This window comes from Rosa rugosa, chromosome 5 (genome assembly GCF_958449725.1).
Source record: "Rosa rugosa chromosome 5, drRosRugo1.1, whole genome shotgun sequence".
Classification (NCBI taxonomy): domain Eukaryota; kingdom Viridiplantae; phylum Streptophyta; class Magnoliopsida; order Rosales; family Rosaceae; genus Rosa; species Rosa rugosa.
Window position 1 is genome coordinate 28493085 of NC_084824.1, and position 19447 is coordinate 28512531.

General features: G+C 39.9%; 1 protein-coding gene across 1 annotated transcript; it reads left to right on the top strand.

The window, feature by feature from the left end:
- The first annotated feature begins 16509 nt into the window (after nucleotides 1-16509).
- On the top strand, nucleotides 16510-19072 carry LOC133710220 (amino acid transporter AVT1H). Its single transcript, XM_062136232.1, has 3 exons — nucleotides 16510-16923; nucleotides 17284-17891; nucleotides 18343-19072. The coding sequence occupies exons 1-3, from the start codon at nucleotides 16671-16673 to the stop codon at nucleotides 18874-18876; spliced, it is 1395 nt and encodes a 464-aa protein (XP_061992216.1). The 5' UTR covers nucleotides 16510-16670; the 3' UTR covers nucleotides 18877-19072.
- The last annotated feature ends 375 nt before the right edge of the window (nucleotides 19073-19447 follow it).

Sequence of the window (19447 nt, forward strand, 5' to 3'; positions counted from 1 at the left end):
GGTTCTCGTACTCAGGACGAACCAGGTCGGTCACTGATTTATTTTACTTTAGCCGGCAGGTAAGTATCTCGGAGCTCCAAGTGTGTGAAGCATACTGCATATGCTTTATAAAAGAAACAAAATGTTTGTGGTTGCCACTTTTCTTAAAGCATTTTTCGATAAACGTGCACAATATTATGTAGTAAATATTTTCAAGTATATTATTTTTCAAACCTAGCATGGTTGGGTCGGCCCCTATTGGGCATGCGAGGACGAAAGCTCACCCCTACTATAGTGTGCAGGTTTCGAGCATGTGGTCGGGAAGCGTACAGGGGAGACACGTGGCCCGGCTTGGCGCATTTCTCTTTAGTTTTATCAAAAGGAAGGTTTTGGTCCCTTATCAGATTTTGAAGTAACTTGGTTATTTATTTTCTTACTAAATTATTTGTTATTTGTTTTCTATTCGCTCATTTACAAAATTTCGAGAGACCCGTAACCCTGGGGCGTGTCTCTCATACTTGTTTTTACTTCGTGATTCGTTATTTTCCAAATTGGGCTCCTATTGTAAGCCCAAATCTTTTAGCTCACTTTAAATTCCGCTTGCGAAAATATGTTGTTCGGTTGCTAGAATGTTTTGTGACTTTTGTCCAAGAAAGTGTTTTGTAAACCAACAACCTAAACTCAAAAGGCCTTGCGGTTTCGGGTTGATGAGCTATCGAGATGCCATTCGTGACATGTCGATTCCTCATAGGCTCGGAGTCGCGGCGCTGTGGGACCCCCCTCTCGGGTCACCACAACAATGCTAGCAAGATTGAACCCAGACTAACCTATAAAGCAAAGCAGAGAGTGCTGCCCAGAGATGGAACAAAAGCAAGAGAATCAACAATCACAGAATAAGGAGAAAGAAACTCACAGATCGGGATTTCGAGCCTCTCCGCGTCCTCTCAACCTCCCCGCGTCTCCGCGTCTCTGATGTGTGCAGATATGGTTCAGAGCGTGTAGGCGTCTCAGCGTCACAGCTATGGCGGAGAAGAGGGAGAAAGAAGGAGGCCGATATGGTTCAGATCGGGATTTCGAGCCTCTCCGAGTCTCCGCATCTCCACGTCACGGCATCTCCGCTTCACGGCATCTTCGAGTCACGGCGTTGGTAGAGGAGAAAAGATGGAGGCGGCTGATCGATGTGAAAGGCTGAAAGCGGCGGATCGGGTTAGTTGTTTAGAAATGAAGGCTGAAGCGTTAAAGATTAGGTTTAGACTTTAGACCGCATTTGAGTAAAGAGTATAATCTTGTGCGTCCCGTCCTATGATAAGGGTTTGAGCCTTATTTTAGGACCAATAATACATGGACATATGTCCCTTTTAATTTATGACGGGCCTAACGGGCTTTTCCAATTTTGAAAGACAGGGCCCGGCCCGAACCGTTTCGATGAAAAAAAAAAATAGGGCCCGGCCCGTGACAGGCCGGTCCGGGTTTGCGGATTTTTGGGCTTAAATGCCCAGCCCTAGTTTGGAGGACTCGACAAGCTTCAAGCTTGGAGTGAGCACGAACCCCCACAATTCGGCTTTTGGTCTCCCCTATGAAGAAGAAAGGGGGGTAGAAGAAGGGAATTTGCAAGTTCTCGATAAAAAGAAGAGAAATTGAAAAAACTCAAAAAAGGAAACTTTTAATAAAAAAATACCTTGAAATAGTGATCGAAAAAAGTCGTCGGAAAGTTGGCGGAAATCTCGCCGGAAAAGTTGCTGGAAAAAGTCGTTAGAAAGTTACGTGAAATCTCGCCGGAAAAAGTAGTCGGAAAGTAGCAGAAAAAAGTCGTAGGAAAGTTGCTGGAAATCTCGCAGGAAAAATGGTCGGCGGCCTGCGATGCCGGAGTTGGATGTGGGTTGCCCTTCCTTTATTTATTTATTTTTTTCGGCCCAAGCCTGTTGAGGATCAGATGGCAGGCCTTGACTTTTCTTTCTTCTGGCCCGCGTATCCCTTATTTTTATTTTTATTTTTTTTATTTGGACGTGGGTCGCGTTGGACGTGGGTCGCGTCTTGGGCTGCCTCCTTTTTTTTTCTCTTTCGTTGGCAGATTTGCTGCCGGTCCACTTTTTGGCCGGTTTCTGGAGAGGTGATTCTGGTTCCTGGAGCCTGGGGTCAGGGCGGCTATGGTGGCCAAATTTGGCGATGAAAGGCGGTTTGGAAGCTTGTGAACCGGGCAGGGATCCCTTTTTTTCTTCTTGGAGGGCCGGTCGGTTCCGCAGCCGGTTCTAAGTTCCTGGGATTGAGAGCATCAAGGTGGGGGTCGGTGGTTGTTAGGGTTTGAAGGCTACAATTTTAGGGTTTCAAGGTTAGGCCTTCGTGCTGATAATGTGTTTTAGGAAAACTGAAATTGGGAGAGAATTGAGTCGCACTTTCATTAATAATATAGGCCTCTTTATATAGAGGATTACAAGCATAGAGATAGAGTTGTACATGGAAACATAATCATAAATTTATTGGATATCTACCAAGATTTCTCCGAGAATATCTCTAATATAAACCTATTACAACTAGAGCAAGTAACCTAGAGTTTGGGCCAGACATATATTATATATAGCAAATTACCACTACCTATACTTTTAGCCCAAAATTTACCATTAGCAGGCCTGTTTTTCATATTTCCCTTGCGATAGTGCTCATGGTCCATGCGCAAAGCCCAATTCCGTGCTACTAGATACCCCAGATTTCTTACATAATTTCTGTTAACAAGTAAATTATGAACCTACCATTTTCAAAGTTCTGAAAAAACTTGAAGAGCAATTGGAGCTTTGATTTCAGTCGTGAATTTGAGCTTCGAAGAACTTGAGCTTCATCATGAATTTGCTGGAAGCATATTTGAGCTTTGATTTCAAAGGAGCGCTGATTGTTTGTTTATCTTAATTGATTCAAATCGAATGCCTTTTCTCTTTATGAAGAATCTGAATTCAAAGAACAACTCAGGTTAGTTTCGATGTTTTTTTTTCGCTTTCTCGTTGATTTAGTGATTAATAGTTTCCTCTTCTTTGAATTTGGTTATGTATTTGCTTCCATTACTTGCATAGGTTTCAATTTGATGATTTTCTTGCAATTTCATGAGCTTGTTTACTATGTATTTGACGGTTTGTTTTGATTTTGCGAATTTGTATGTTATTGATTTAGTTGTTAATAGACTTGTTCTTCTTCGAATTTGGTTATATTTTTGCTCAATTACTTGAAAGTGTATCATTCCAACGAGTTTCATTCAACTGATTAGATGTAGGGCTGGTAATTGAGTGCTTATGTTGATGGTTTTTGTAATTGCCTATGAATACAGTGAAGCATAGTTGATTCCATCAGGTTGAATTGATTGCTGAGTTGATGAGTTGTGAGTTGTTGATTACATTTGCTTTATTTTGAAATTTAAGCAAATGTTAGAGAAATAGAACTTAAATGTATTGTTGCTTCTATATAGTACAGTGGCATGCTGCTGTTGCGGTACCGTAGCATGCTGCAAATAAAAAACAAAAAGAGAACTATACCTATTCAGGTGGTTAATGATTTTCAATTGTACAACTCGGGAGTTTACACCAGTGAAACATGCGACAACACTCCTATGGTGAGTTAAATTTTTCTGATTAGTAGTGATTGAGAAGCTGTCAAATGTTGTGTGTGCTTGGTTTTCACTAATCTGATCCTATTTTTGTTGCCGGGATGTGAACCATGTTGTTCTTGCTGTTGGGTATAGAGTGGAGGTTTCCCATACTGGCTCATCAAGAGCTCTTGGGGACAAAGATGGGGTGAGAATGGCTATTTGAAAATGGAGTATGGGAAGAACATGTGTGGTAAGTGAAGCTTGAAGAGTTGCAATCAATGTGAATTATATGTTTCTGAGTGCAGCTTTTCATTGATATTATGATTTTCATGTAGGTATTGCAACTTGTGCTTCCTACTCGATTGTCGCTTAAGTGTCTTCTCATAAGAAATGGTGATCTTTATGCGAATAGTATGTAATACAAGATTCATCTTGTTTTAGTCTGGGATGTAGTAAGGTACATTCAAACTTAAGGTGAAGAAGAGCTATGATGTTGTGATGACTATAATGTTTCTCTTGATGCATAGAATAAGAGTTCATTCATATTGTATGTATTCATGTTCATTGTAATACAAACAGCAAAGACCTTGCTTTATTCTCTCAAATGACAACGCTAAAACATTATCAATAGTACAGTTCTAATACAATTTTCAAATAGCCTAACAAATTAACTCTACATTTTGTTTGGTTTCTATACAAACAGCTTCTTGCAATGCAACATTTATCTCACTAATGTATAGGTGTTGACAGTAGCCCAGAATGCATGCAAATTACATTTACACTGTATGTCATTTGGTCTTTGTGCTCTTATCTTCTTCCTTTCAATTGATGTATCCTCTTCTTCGATTGCAGCAACTTTCCCCTTTTGTCTTGTCCTTTGAGTACATGTTGCTTCTTCAACAAGTGCTTTCCCCTTTCCCTTTGTCATTGCTATTAATCTATGTATATGATATGCAAATATATGAGTACTAACCATCAATAGAACATCTTAATGAAAATGTACTGACCCTCAGTAGCTTACTAATTAAATACTGACCCTTAGAACATAAATTAAACAAATTTTAAACCACAAAAAACACAGCATTCTCAAGCATAACAATCACAAACTAGTCACACATGTGCACAAAACATATCGGACTAAAAAGGAACACAAGCCCACTACTCAAAAATAAAAATTTTAGTATAGATGTTCAAATTTCAATCAAGATGAGATCTTTTTCTTAGAATACAAACAGAACAGAATAATAGTCAAGCAAAGCTACATACATATTTCACCCAAAGCAAGCAAAGCTAAGAAGGTTTGAACACAAAGCAAAGGAAAGTATCAAAAACTATAGCTATTGACCCTTAATAAGTATATTGACCCTCAGTAACTTATAAATTTCTTAGAATGTATATAAAATGGCATCAAATCTAAAGTTATTGACCCTTAATAGGCTACTTACCCTCCTCAATACACAATCATAGGGTACAAAGATAAGAAATATAAAGAAATCATATCATGCATCCCACATTGTCAAAGCAATGAAACATACATATGCTAGAAATCAGCAGCTTTAATGAAATTCTGAAGCTATTGAAACACATTCAAAGAATTGATAAGATGACTATATCATGCTGAGCTAGCTAAATTCATAAACGGAGGCATGCCTTTGCATCAATGCAAATTTCATATAGGAAACCCGACTTGCCTTACACAAAATTACTAATGAGATTGCATAAAACACAGTGAATGCAGCATGCACTCAGTTACATTACATCATTCCACTCAAGCGTATAACACTCACTGTTTCAAACTAATCCTATAGAGAATTGGGCTTTGTGATTTGCGCTACTGATCCTCAATATGCTATTGTTCCTCAATCGACTACTAACCCTCAATAGGATTAGTAAGTTGGTTTTTTTAACAGAAATAGATGTACTAAAGTTTATAAATTCTTCCACAACTCAATATACACATATAGCCTATAAGAATGCAAACGACCTAATCACAAACAAAAGAGCAGAACAAAATATTATCCAAAACCAGAAGTTGTTCTATGCATCAGAATGAAAATCAGTAGCAACAAGAATGAAATAGAAAAGCAGAATAAAGCCTGATAATTCATCATGAAAGATGATATGCTTGTCAAAATATCATTGTTATAGAGCATTTTCAAAATATCAAAAAAAAAAAAAAAATTACTCTCAATAGTATTAGTTCCATATATGCATCTCTAAGGCAAAAAAACACTCAGTGCTTCAATTTTCACCAGATAAATAGATGAAAAACGAAATCCACGATTGTAATATGATAACAAATCATAAGGATTAGTATAAGAGCTAAAATTATCAACCAAGATTTGAAACCCTAACTTTCTACGGATCGCATGAGCAAAAGAGATAGAGATCTACAAAATTCAACAAAAAGAGCACAAAAATCAGAGACTATAGCTACTGGTCCTCAGTAACTAGAAATTTCTTAGGCTATTGATCTTCAAGGCATCAATCTAAGCTACTTACCCTCAATAGGCAACTGACCTTCAAGCCCTAACCTCTCCGCACCTAGCATCGTAGCCTAGCCACACCGCCCCTAGTTTGGCTACGCCGAGCTTCATCGCCTCACCTCTCTGCGCCTAGCTTTGCCGCCCAGCCTCCTTGCGCCTAGCTTCGCTGCCTCGCCGCCTAGCTTCATCGTTGACCCTCACCGCAGAGCTTCAAGAGGCCTAGTTTCGCTGTCTTTCTTTACCGGAATGGAAGAGAGGTTTTGATTTTGGAAGAAATGGATTTGACAGGTTTTATTTTGAAAGAAAATATAAATGAAGATTGTGGCAATTATCGTAATTAAGTAGAAGTTATTGTGCCTTTTTATTTTTGTTTAGATGGACCGTTACTGTTTATCACCGCATGGGTTACAAATTTTGAATCTTGCTTGTAGGAATAAACTATAGCCCATTGTAGTTATTGGCAAAAAGCTCTATTCTGTTCATGTAAACCCTAATTTGTGTTTGGCCCAAACCCTAGGTTACTTGACCTAGTGGTAATAGGGTTAAATTAGAAGGATCTAGATTCCTATTCAATGTACGATTACTTTCCTTGTATGATTAAGATTCTATGCATTGTAATCCTCTATATAAAGAGGCCCCTATTATCAATAAGAATAGACAGCAAATTTCTCTCAACTTCAGTTTCTCTACAACACGTTATCAGCACGAGCCCTAACCCTAGCTTTAGAAACCAAAACCCCAGAAATTGATCAAGCTCCACCAGATTTGCCTTGCCTGCGCTACTACTGCCCCCGCAGCCCCCGTGTCGCAACTCATCGCTAACCTTACCAGGTTAGCCTCGCTGCCCCTGTAGCGCCCGCAAGCACTGCTTGCCTTCTACCTTCGCGCGCGCTCGCCTGCCCTCGGGACTGCGACTCACCAGCGGCCTCGCGACATCTCCACAGCATCCCCGCAACTGTCCTCGCGGCCTCGCGACATCCCCGCAGCAGTCGCATCCCCACAGGATCCCCGCAACTGTCCTCGCGGCCTCGCGACATCCCCGCAGCAGTCGCATCCCCGCAGCGGCCCCTCAACTGTCCTCGCGACATCCCCGTAACAGTCGCATCCCCGCAGTGGCCCCGAAACAGTCCTCGCGGCATCTCCGTAGCGTCCTCGCGACATCCTCGCAGCGACCCTGCAGTATCACTGCACAGCCCAACCAACATCTTTTCCGGTCAAGAATTCCGGCATCTTTTCAAGGTAAACTTTTCTAAAAGTTCCCGTTTTTGAAGTTTTTCAATTTCTTCTTCTTTTTCTCGGGGACTTCCAACATCCCTTCTTCTACCCCCCTTTCTTCTTCATAGGGCAGACCAATAGCCGAACTGTGGGGGTTCGTGCTCACTCCAAGCTTGGAGCTTGTAGAGTCCTCCAAACTTAGAGTTTGTTGAGAAGAAAACGATCGACCACATACATCGTCGTTTCGATCTAATCCAAAAACCCCTCTTGGAATCGGATTTTCTTGGAAGCGACTACGCTTAGAAAATCCCTAATTTCTTGGAAGCGACTCCGCTCAGAAATTTTATAGTTTTTCGTGGTAGCCTTCTTTGCTCCGAAACTAACCCTATTTTCTTGTTGTTTTTCAGGATGAGTAACCTGAACAAGTTGAGCTTCGCTCCACTAGAGACAACAGGCGCTGGATACCACAAGTGGGTCCGTGATGTGCGCCAGCATCTTAAGGCTGATGGGATCTTGAGTACGATCCAAGAGCCAAGTCAGGACGTGCGTACTCCTCAACAAGCTGCTGTTTTTGAAGCAAATAGAGCTACGAGAGAGGCGAATGAAGCTAAAGCCATCATTCTCATGACAAGGCACATGAATGACGCGCTCCAAAATGAGTACCACAATGAGGAAGACCCAAGAAGACTATGGGTAGAACTCGAGCAGCGTTTTGGCAACGTCCGTGATTCCCTGCTTCCAGACTTAGAAGTGAGATGGCACAGCCTCCGCTTCTGTGATTTCAAGTCTGTACTTGACTACAATTCAGAAGCACTTCGTATCAAGTCTATGATGGAATTCTGTGGACAGAACATCACTGATACGATGTTGATCGAGAAAACTCTCTCCACCTTCCCCGTCTCTGCATTGATGATAGCCAAAAACTATCGGATTGATGTCAATGCTAGACGCATCACAAGATTTCATGAGCTAATTGGTGCCTTGAACGTAGCTGAAAAACACGACAACATACTTGTGAAGAACTATAACTCTAGACCCGTGGGAACCAAGTCAAATCCGGAGTCTAATTATAGTCGCGCCTCCAAGGGAGGACGCAAGGAGCGAAACCCTAAGAATAGGGATAATTCTGGACGTTCTGGTCCATATTCTCGCCCTAAAGAGGAAGGAAACCGCCAAGATAGACGTGCACGGTACCGTGGAGGTAAACGTGTAAAGAGAGAGAGAGGCCAAGCCTCCGGTTATGGTGGTAACGCCACCAAAGGCAATAACCGTCCTCAAAATGCTCCCAGAGCGCCTTGATCAAGGGAACCTGACCATAATGATGCTTGTCTCGGATGTGAATCAAGTGGACATTGGGCAAAGAAGTGTACTGCATCCCAGAACGTTGCAAACGCATACAAGATGTATCGTGAAGCAAGGGAGGCAAATTACATGGAACAAGAAGATCAAGATGGTGATCTCGATCTAAGGGTGGAAGACTACAAGGATCAAGACCCAGAAACTGGCATTTTTGATTAAGTCTTTTTATTTTCCAAGAGATGTAGGCAATTGCCATATTGGTTAAAGAAACGATGATGTAATTCCGTTTGGCTTATTAATAAAAGTTGAGTTCTTTTCTTTATGACTCCTTTTTAATTACGAGCTTTTCTTTTAGGAATGGATTCTGGAGAACTATAATGTCTTGCGGATAGTGCGACTACGCACACCATTCTACGACATAGGCAATTATTCTTGGAGATGTTGCCTACATATTCATCTGTGACTACGATGGCTGGGCCATCAGGTTTAGTTCAAGGACATGGAATGGCCCAATTCCTTTTGCCTAATGGCACCTTGATTAAAGTCACTGAAGCTCTCTACGCTCCTAAGGCAAATCGAACCTTATTGAGCTTTAAAGATATTAGAGCCAACGGATTCCATGCGGAAACGTATAGTGAGAACGGAATAGAATTCCTTTGCATTACCTCTAATGATTGCGGAAGAAAGCGCATCTTAGAGAAGCTTATGTGTCAATCTAGTGGACTTTATGTCACTACAATTCGACCTATTGAATCCAATAATGTCATAAGAGAAGATCTCTTGGATTCAGACACATATTGGCTTTGGCATGACCGACTAGGACATCCTGGTCGTGATATGATGCTCCGTATACTAAAGACTTCACACGAACATCCATTCTTCAGAGTGAGAAGAAGTAAGAATCGAAAATTGATTCCAGGACTTAGCAAGACCGCAACAATTGCAGCATCTGGCGCTGCAGCCGTCTTGGGGCGCCATAGGGCCGCCCAAGTCCCATGTGATGACACCATCAATGGCGCCAACCATGAGCATGACGCCATGGTTGTTCCTCCCAATGACCATGACGCCATAAACAAAAATTCCCATGGCTCGAATGCCATGATGGGAGATGTAGTCACACATTTTGCTTCTAATAGCGCTATAGTCGCTCAGGCCCAACCAAAATCCTCCTTGGTTGCTTCTAAGGCCCCTCGCTCTTTCTGCAAAGCTTGTTCATTCGGGAAATTAGGACCAAGACCGTCCTACGCAAAGGATCCCAAAATACTCATTCCGTTCTTACAGAGAATCCAAGGGGATATATGTGGACCAATTCAACCATCATGCGGACCTTTTAAATACTTTATGGTATTGGTTGATGCGTCGACACACTGGTCACATGTCGCGCTATTGTCCACTCGAAATGCTGCTTATGCTAAACTCCTCGCCCAGATTATCCGTCTACGGGCTCACTACCCTGACGATCCTATTAAGTTAATTCGACTTGATAATGCTGGGGAGTTTACATCGAAAACGTTCGATGACTATTGCATGTCATTGGGGATTGATGTAGAGCATCCAGTTCCCTATGTTCATACCCAAAATGGTCTCACAGAAACCGCTATCAAACGACTACAGATAATAGCACGGACATTGGTTATGCGCACCAATCTCCCTGTTTCTGCTTGGGGATATGCAATATTACATGCAGCGACGCTAATTCGTCTACGACCCACTGCCACCCAATCTTACTCTGCGTTACAGCTAGTGACTGGGTACGAGCCTGATATCTCGCACTTACGCATTTTTGGGTGTGCCATTTATGTGCCTATTACGCCGCCACAGCGTACTAAGATGGGTCCACAACGACGAATGGGCATTTATGTTGGATATGAATCTCCAACGATCGTCCGCTACCTTGAACCCTTGACAGGCGATCTCTTTACCGCTAGATTTGCGGATTGTCACTTTGATGAGACAGTCTTCCCATCGTTAGGGGGAGATAAGAACACAGATGTTCAACAGGAACGACAGGAATTGTCGTGGTCTGTCCCCACTATGTCTCATCTCGATCCCCGTACCGCATAGTCCGAACTTGAAGTGCGAAGAATAATCGAGCTCCAGAACGTAGCAGACACTCTGCCGGATGCGTTTTCTGATGTTGCCAAAGTGACAAGATCATACATACCTGCTGCAAATGTGCCTGCAAGGATCGATGTCCCAAATACTGGACACCACGCCATTCCTGTGACACCAGGAGATGGCGCCATTGCCCAACATGGCAACGATGTGGCATCTATGGCCGCATGTCCCGCAAGAAAGCGCGGTAGACCGATTGGTTCGAAGGATACTCGCCCTACAAAGAGAGCGAATGAGGCACAAACAAATCCTTTGATCATCGATACTCAAAATCCGTCCCATGAGAATGTTCCGGATTATGGTTATGTCCAAGAGACATCATTGGGGGACGCCTCAATGTCAGAACCTATCCCTGAGAACGTAGAGATCTCTGTTAATTACACTAGTGTACATGGGACGTGGGAAAGAAACTCCATCATCATTGATGATGTATTCGCGTATTCAGTGGCGCGTGAGATTATTGAGACCGATGACATCGAACCACGCTCCGTTGATGAATGCCAACGTAGAGCTGATTGACCAAAGTGGAAAGATGCGATCCAGGCAAAACTTGATTCTCTAGCGAAAAGAAAGGTATTCGGACCAGTTGTGCCAATACCGCCCAACACCAAACCAGTTGGTCACAAATGGGTATTCGTTAGAAAGCGTAATGAGAAAAACGAGATTGTAAGGTACAAAGCTCGCCTTGTGGCGCAAGGTTTCTCACAACGCCCTGGAATCGACTATGAGGAGACCTATTCTCCCGTAATGGACGTCATAACGTTCCGCTACCTTGTCAGTTTGGTAGTTTCTGAAAAACTGAACATGCAGCTTATGGATGTGGTTACTGCGTATCTATATGGGGATCTAGATATAGAGATATACATGAAGATTCCAGACGGAATTCAGTTACCCAAATCAAGTGGCTCTAAACCACGGAGCGCGTTTGCGATTAGATTGAAACGCTCACTATATGGATTGAAACAATCTGGACGGATGTGGTATAACCGTCTAAGTGACTACTTGATTGGAAAGGGATATGTCAACAATGAACTATGCCCATGTGTGTTCATAAAAAGGACAAGTTCCGGATTTGCAATAGTAGCGGTTTATGTCGATGACATGAACATAATTGGCACCCTTAAAGAGTTAAGGGAAACCGCTGAACACTTGAAATCTGAGTTTGAGATGAAAGATCTTGGGAAAACACGGTTTTGCCTCGGTTTAGAACTTGAGCACCGTAGAGATGGTATCCTGATTCATCAATCAGCTTATACCCAAAAGATGCTTAGGCGTTTCAACACTGACAAGATTAAGCCTTCAAGCACCCCAATGATCGTCCGTAGTCTTGATCCAAGGAAGGATCAATTTCATCCAAAAGATGACGATGAAGAAGTGCTAGAGGCAGAAGTGCCCTACCTAAGTGCAATAGGCGCATTATTGTACTTAGCACAATGCACAAGACCAAATATCTCATTCGCTGTGAACTTGCTAGCTAGATATAGCTCTGCACCAACACGTCGCCATTGGACTGGTGTTAAAGATATCTTTCGATACCTAAGTGGTGCGATCGATATGGGCTTGTTCTATCCCTACAGAGAGAAGATGGATTCGGACCCATCAAGTGCCAGGGACGCCACACATGGTGGATTGCGTTCCCTCTCCCCATCCCAAAACGATATAAGTGTTTTGGAAGGTTTTGCTGATGCTGGGTACCTCTCTGACCCACACAAAGGTCGCTCCCAAACTGGTTATGTTTTCACCATGGGAAAGACCGCGATATCTTGGAGGTCTACAAAGCAGACCTTAGTCGCTACCTCTTCGAATCATGCAGAGATTATTGCTCTTCACGAAGCAGTTCATGAATGTATATGGCTTCGGTCTATAGTTACGCATGTTCGAAGCAATTGTGGTTTGAAGTCTACCACAGATGAGCCAACAAGCATTTATGAGGATAATGCTGCTTGCATTGAACAAATGAAGCAATGCTACATCAAAGGCGACAATACCAAGCACATATCGCCTAAATTCTTCTACAATCAGCAACAACAGAAGCTCCTCAAGATCAAAGTGAACCAGGTTCGATCTGAGGACAATGTGGCAGACTTGTTTACTAAGTCATTGCCCAAATCCACGTTCGAGAAACATGTGGCAAGAATTGGCTTGCGGAAATTATCTGAACTCCCATGATCGTAGTCATCAGGGGGGAGGCGCAAACATCAGAGGGAGATGTCTACATGTTCGTCTCAAAACGTGAAGGGTGTGTTGTGCTCTTTTTCCCCTACGACCGAGATTATTTTTGTCTCACTGGGTTTTTGTTACTCGGCAAGGTTTTTAACGAGGCAACGAGAGAAGCACCGCGTTTGGGCAACACAAGGGGGAGTGTTCAAGTAAACCCTAATTTGTGTTTGGCCCAAACCCTAGGTTATTTGACCTAGTGGTAATAGGGTTAAATTAGAAGGATCTAGATTCCTATTCAATGTACGATTATTTTCCTTGTATGATTAAGATTCTATGCATTGTAATCCTCTATATAAAGATGCCCCTATTATCAATAAGAATAGACAGCAAATTTCTCTCAAATTCAGTTTCTCTACAACATATTCTATATTTACTTGAACAAATTTTACTTTATAGCTTTTAATAAAGTGCACTGGTATCTAGACCTTAATAGGTTCCCATTTTTTAGGTCGAGCACTCATAGATTCTTTCCTTAATCCATGGAATACTTTGACTATAATCTCGATGATTTTTATAAATAGTTCCATTTACCTTTCAAAAAAAACATAATAAATGTGGCAGTTTCTAGAATTTACTAGCAATGAGCATCTTGCATGAGGGCACCGGCGGAAAGAGTGAAATACCATGGAATTTCAGCGATTCTGATTCTTCTCATCACTTGCATGAGGACATCTGACTATGTGAGAGTGATTTCACTGGTGCAAGCCAAATGATTCCTCATACTTGTTTGATTTTGTTTGCCGCCTTAATTGATACGGCATTAAACATATGTTTAAATCTTAGATGCACTTAATTAAACATCACATACAGTACAAAATATGCAGAAGTGACATCAGCCATTTTATCCCCCAAATGTCCAAATTCATTTAATCAATTATAAAAAAAAGTTAGCAGTATTGTTCACACAGTGATTAAGTGATCACCACAAATGATTTAATATTAAAGACTAAGATTTCAATAATGATTTCTAAGTCTTTTAATTTCAACACTTGAAATTAAATTTAATGGTGGGTGACTATAAAATCCGTAATTACGTGGTGATTGGATGAAGAGTTTTTCTATTGGAACCTCCAAATTTACTCACTTGACCACTATGCTTTTTACACCTCTTATCAAAATTAATGTCTAATCAATAAGAAAATGCCATGAACTATTCTGTTTTTTTTTTTAAATTTTTTTTTCTATTTTAGCTGTGCAAAAAAAAGAAAAAAAAATCATTTGTTTTTTAATGTTTATTTTTTTTTCTGTATTTTTGGTACCACATGATTAATTATTAAATATTTTTAGTTTTTTTTTTAAACTGCTATTTTTTTTTTTTTTTTTTTGCAAATATAATTGATTGACTTAGATTTAGGTCATAAATCATAAGAGGATTTATTTTGTTTTCCCTCACCAATATGCGTTCAACATATATATCATACATTTTTATGTCACATGACCTTATTCATATTTTTAATTCTTATTAAATATATATGAATGCTTTAATGAGTATGTAGTGAAATTGGAAAATAAAAATAGATAAGGAAAATAATAAGAAATACAATCTAATATTATTGAATTGGAAAGTCTACATAAAATAAATATAATATTTTTTGGTATAATTATTGTCCTTAATAGTCATTTTATAGTAGGTTATATATGTCATTTAATAATTCATAATACAGTGAGGTCAAGTGAGCAGATTTGGAGATCTCAATAGAAACTCTCTTGGATGAACATTACTCTGGGAGCTAGATATGGAAAGAAATCTAAGCTAGATATGGAAAGAACTCAGATATATTTTCAGATATCAACTTTACCCAGCTGCAAAGGGAACGAAACGAATTTAGTACCGAGTTTGTTAGTTAAAGCATCATATTCCTTTGGCAACTAAGTAAGCAAGCATATGTGACAGTCTCAGATGAAAACGTTTTGTGGTATAATTCACAATTTGATTTCAACTCACTCATCGCTTTGGTATCATGCATCTCGTACAAACATTACCAGCTTAGGGCATCCGATCTAGAAGAGATACCAAAAGAATATAAGGTATGTAGTGGAATGAGGGTAACATAAATATTCGTGAACGGGATTCCTTTTCTTTTCCTATTTTGTAGCAGGCTAGCAGCCATGCAAGGCATTTCTAGTGGCATTGGCATCAAACCTAACCTCTGTTATGTTTATGGCCCTATTCGCTTAATGATTGACCTTTGCGGTCACAACATCAGAGAATCACATATATAAACTGTTGTTATTTACACGACCTGAATATCAATTTACACATTATTTTAATTTTCAATCGGGGTTGATAATTTTTTTTCCCTATGAGGGTTGATGCTCAGTGAGTTGTACCTCAACGTTATGCACGTATTCATCTTAAAAGCACTTGTGCAAAAAGAAAGATAAAACGCGATTTGCAAGAAAAGAGATACTTATTCACTCACTATTTAAATTTTCTTTTTAGTATGTCAATTGATCACACTACTCTCCCATTCACATGCTTAATAATTTAGTTTGGAGTTTACTGGGCAAGTCTTTTTCAGCCTTCAACCTAACTTAATGGGCAAAAGCTAGCTTACATATTTATAGTAATTTGGTTAAACCGAAAAAAATTTGGTGTCCTATAAAGTAGTTAAGGCCACGACTGTAGCACCTTTTGCACTGTTTATTGATACTAGGTCATCTCTAATTTTATACTAATATTGTCATTAACTCAAATTTTCAAGTACTCAATTATTTCGGGTTCTCTGAAAATTGTGAAAAAAGCGTGAGAATTAATTGAGGTAATAATAGGCTACATTAAGAGTTTGATTTCTCGAATGTTACCATTTTTTTTTTAGGTATTCACATTTTTCAGCTAGTTTTTCCCATGTTATACAGATATTGTCTCTAAACTCTTTAGTGCGACTTTTTTTCTTTATTTAAATTGCGGTGCAACTTAAGAAGGTATTTCATCTAGGTAACCAGGTAGCGGATGTTTTAGCAAATTATGGTTCAACTTCTACTAGCTTGGTTTGGTTTTATTCATGCTCATTATAAAAGGGACCGTTTAGGTCTGCCGCAGTTTCGTTTGCGGTAGCTAGATCTGGTTTTGATTTCGGGATGTTTGGTTTCTGTCCCCTTCCCCTTGTTTTTTTCTTTTCTTTCATTAAATTGTAAGGGTTACGGGGCTTTTTGCCTCTCTTAGCTCCTGATTTCAGCCAAAAAACAGAAGAAGGTATTTCATCTTATACAGTTTGAATTGTAAAATGGTTAGATATCGTGTGAAACACTTATATTTGATCGACACAAAAACATACTATCCATGTGATCGATGTTAGTTATTTGTGGTTGGGAAAACACTCATGTACGTGTCCAATATTATTGGGGCTTAATTGTTTGCATTAGATATGGAATGAAAGCAACTTGGTTCCATTTGCCAACCATCATAGATATGAACCAGGTTGACACCATAAAATTCTCTCTCATCGATCGGTTGGGTATCTCTCTACCTGGGTGAGATGTGACAACTTTAATTTATTCATTACACTGTAGTACTAGTCATAGAGTATATGATAGCTGGCTAGTATAACGTGTCCAAATTTCATTTTTGTCATAAATATACTCCCCCTCTTTCTCCAATTGCAATATTAAACAGTATATGTACATTCATCTCCCAGAAAACCAATTCCTTCACTTTTGTTCAGTTATAAATATATCCACGCCCTTTAGCTTCTCATATCCAAGATTAAGGTTCACCAAATATCTATCTAGTCTTCCTCATTTTATCTTGAGCTCTATCTAGCTCTACAACTTGTAAGAACAATATGTTCAAGTGGTTTCAATCAAAGTGTCTTCCGCACCAAAACCAAGTTGCTAGTGAGTCGGTGCACGGCAGGAACTTGGCTCTGAATGAACTAGGCTGCAGTGTTTGCCTGGAGGAAAATAAAGTGTGCAAATGTGAGCAAAGTTTCGAGAGCTGTAAGAAAGTCGACTCAGATGTTAGCGATGATAAGCAACATGGAGAGTCCAATAATTCTGTTACTCATGCTGTGATCAACATGACTGGGATGCTCATAGGTACGTAACAATGTCTTCTACAACTCAGCACAATTAAGCATGCGGATTTATGTTCTCAAGATGGTTATCATTTCAGGTTCATCTCACGATAACGAACTGTACGTATTTGTTTTGCACAATTCAGTCCAAATGACCAAAACCATTTTCGCGATATGATTGATTTTTTTTGTTTTCTAAAGATTTGTATACTAGAGTGGAGACGTAAAAGATGAACATGTCTGATTATCTATCAGCTGTGTCACACATACATATATATAATTTATCTTATACATACATATAACATATATAATTTTTCTTATTGCATTCATGAGCTACATGGCAATTATTAATATGATTAATTTTCTGTGGTGTGTGCTACAGGTTTGGGGCAGTTATCAACTCCATATGCCATAGAATCTGGAGGGTGGGTTTCTGCATTCTTAATGATAGGACTTGGTGTTGTATGTGCTTATTGTTCTCATCTACTCGGGAAATGCCTAGACAAACATCCCAAGTCAAGAAGCTACACAGATATTGGACAGAATGCATTTGGAACCAAAGGAAAACTCCTAGCAGCAACCTTCATTTACTTGGAGATCTTCATGGCCCTTGTGTCCTACACCATCTCATTGCATGACAACATAAACAGAGTTTTCTCGGGGACCCAAGTTCAGATTCCATGGGCCAAGTTATCGAGATCTCAGCTCCTGACGTTGGTGGCGGTTCTGATTGCTCTGCCAAGTCTGTGGTTGAGAGATCTCTCTTCCATATCATTCCTTTCCTTTGGTGGTGTTCTCATGTCAGTTGCCATTTTTTCATCAGTGGCATGCACAGGCATTTTTGGAGGGGTGAAAGCTAATCATAGTATACCAGTCCTTCAGATTCAAAACATTCCTGCAATATCTGGCCTTTATATCTTCAGCTATGCAGGACATATTGTCTTTCCTAATTTATACAAGGCCATGAAAGATCCTTCCAAGTTCACCAAGGTACTTTACCTCTCAAATGTTAATAATTAACTAGTTAATGTGCTATAATCTTTTAACTTGAAAAGGATATGATAATCTTTTTGGTCTCATAAAATATGCTACAATCTTATCTGGTCTCTTGGTAATCAAGGGTTGTATGTTCTTTTGCCATAAGGTTGTCGGACAGTTGATTTGATACCCTAGCTTAATCAAAACGAAAACCTAACTAATTTATAGTCCCTAACAAATAGTAACATCAGATTCTAGATAGTCGATCCCGAAGATTTATATATTCTCACTCGAATGCGACTCTTATTTCATTTATACACATAATTAACAATCCAACAATGAAACATGCTCGGGAATCCAACAAGAGAATAATTTCGCCATAACTAATTATAACATGTTATTCAAGATTTTGCTTAATTTTTCCTTGTAACTTCTGACTCATGTGTCTCAAATTTTCCTGCAGGTATCTATAATAAGCTTCAGCTTGGTCACTCTGCTTTACAGCGCTCTAGCCTTCATGGGTGCCAAGTTGTTTGGTCCCCAAGTAAATCCCCAAATCACTCTAAGCATGCCTCCCCATCTTATTGTTACAAAGATTGCACTATGGGCCACAGTGCTCACACCAATGACCAAATATGCTTTGGAATTTGCACCAATGGCAATCCAGCTGGAGCATAATCTCCCAGATTCCATGAGTTCAAGAACAAAGTTGATTGTGAGAGGTACTGTTGGTTCCTTCCTACTTCTGGTGATTCTCGCACTAGCTCTGTCAGTTCCATATTTTCAGTATGTTCTCAGCCTCACTGGATCCCTTGTAAGCATTGCTATTTGTGTCATTCTCCCTTGTGCCTTCTACCTCAAGATCTGTTGGGCTCAGTTATCAAGGCCTCTTCTGGTCCTAAACTTCACCTTGATTGCATTTGGGTTTGTTCTTGGAGTGTTTGGAACCATTTCCTCATCAAAGTTGCTCATGCAGAATCTGAGCAGTGCTCACTGATTAGCTGAGACAAAGTTTTAGTACCATACACATATAGTTAGTTTTACCTTTTCATTCTGGGATGAGTTGAGTTTATATGTATTATCCTCTTTTTTTTTTTTTTTCTTTGGTTCTTTACCTTTTTCATGTAAAATTTCTGGAGGTTGAACTCCATATATAGTTTACGTACGTATATGCGGTACGTTGTATGAAGAATAAAATTTTCAGAGACTGCTTTTTTCTTCTTAGACAAATTGCATGAGTTGCTTATAAATCCTAAGCTGTGAATTGTATTTGCATCATCAGCTCCTAATAGGCTAACCCTCACTGAGAGATTGATTATGAATTGGTTTTTCTTTTATTTTATTTCCCAGCAACTAACAAGTACTCTTAAATAAGGAAGAGTTAGATGTGATCAAAACAAGTTGAGGTTTAAACTTTTGCACCACATGGGAATCACAAGAGCATATGACATCTGAAAGATGAACAAAACCCCAAAAGATGAACAAGGTTTGTATGTTGAAGTTCAGATACAACCATCAGTTCATTTCATGCTCGAGCATTCCTTGCCCGGAACGCCTTAAAAGCTTCT

What these genes read in the sequence shown, in the direction of transcription:
- LOC133710220 (XM_062136232.1), top strand. Translation starts at nt 16,671, where the DNA reads ATGTTCAAGTGGTTTCAATCAAAGTGTCTTCCGCACCAAAACCAAGTT. An exon ending in CATGACTGGGATGCTCATAG is followed by an intron (nt 16,924 to 17,283) that starts GTACGTAACAAT and finishes TGTGTGCTACAG; the next exon opens with GTTTGGGGCAGTTATCAACT. An exon ending in ATCCTTCCAAGTTCACCAAG is followed by an intron (nt 17,892 to 18,342) that starts GTACTTTACCTC and finishes ATTTTCCTGCAG; the next exon opens with GTATCTATAATAAGCTTCAG.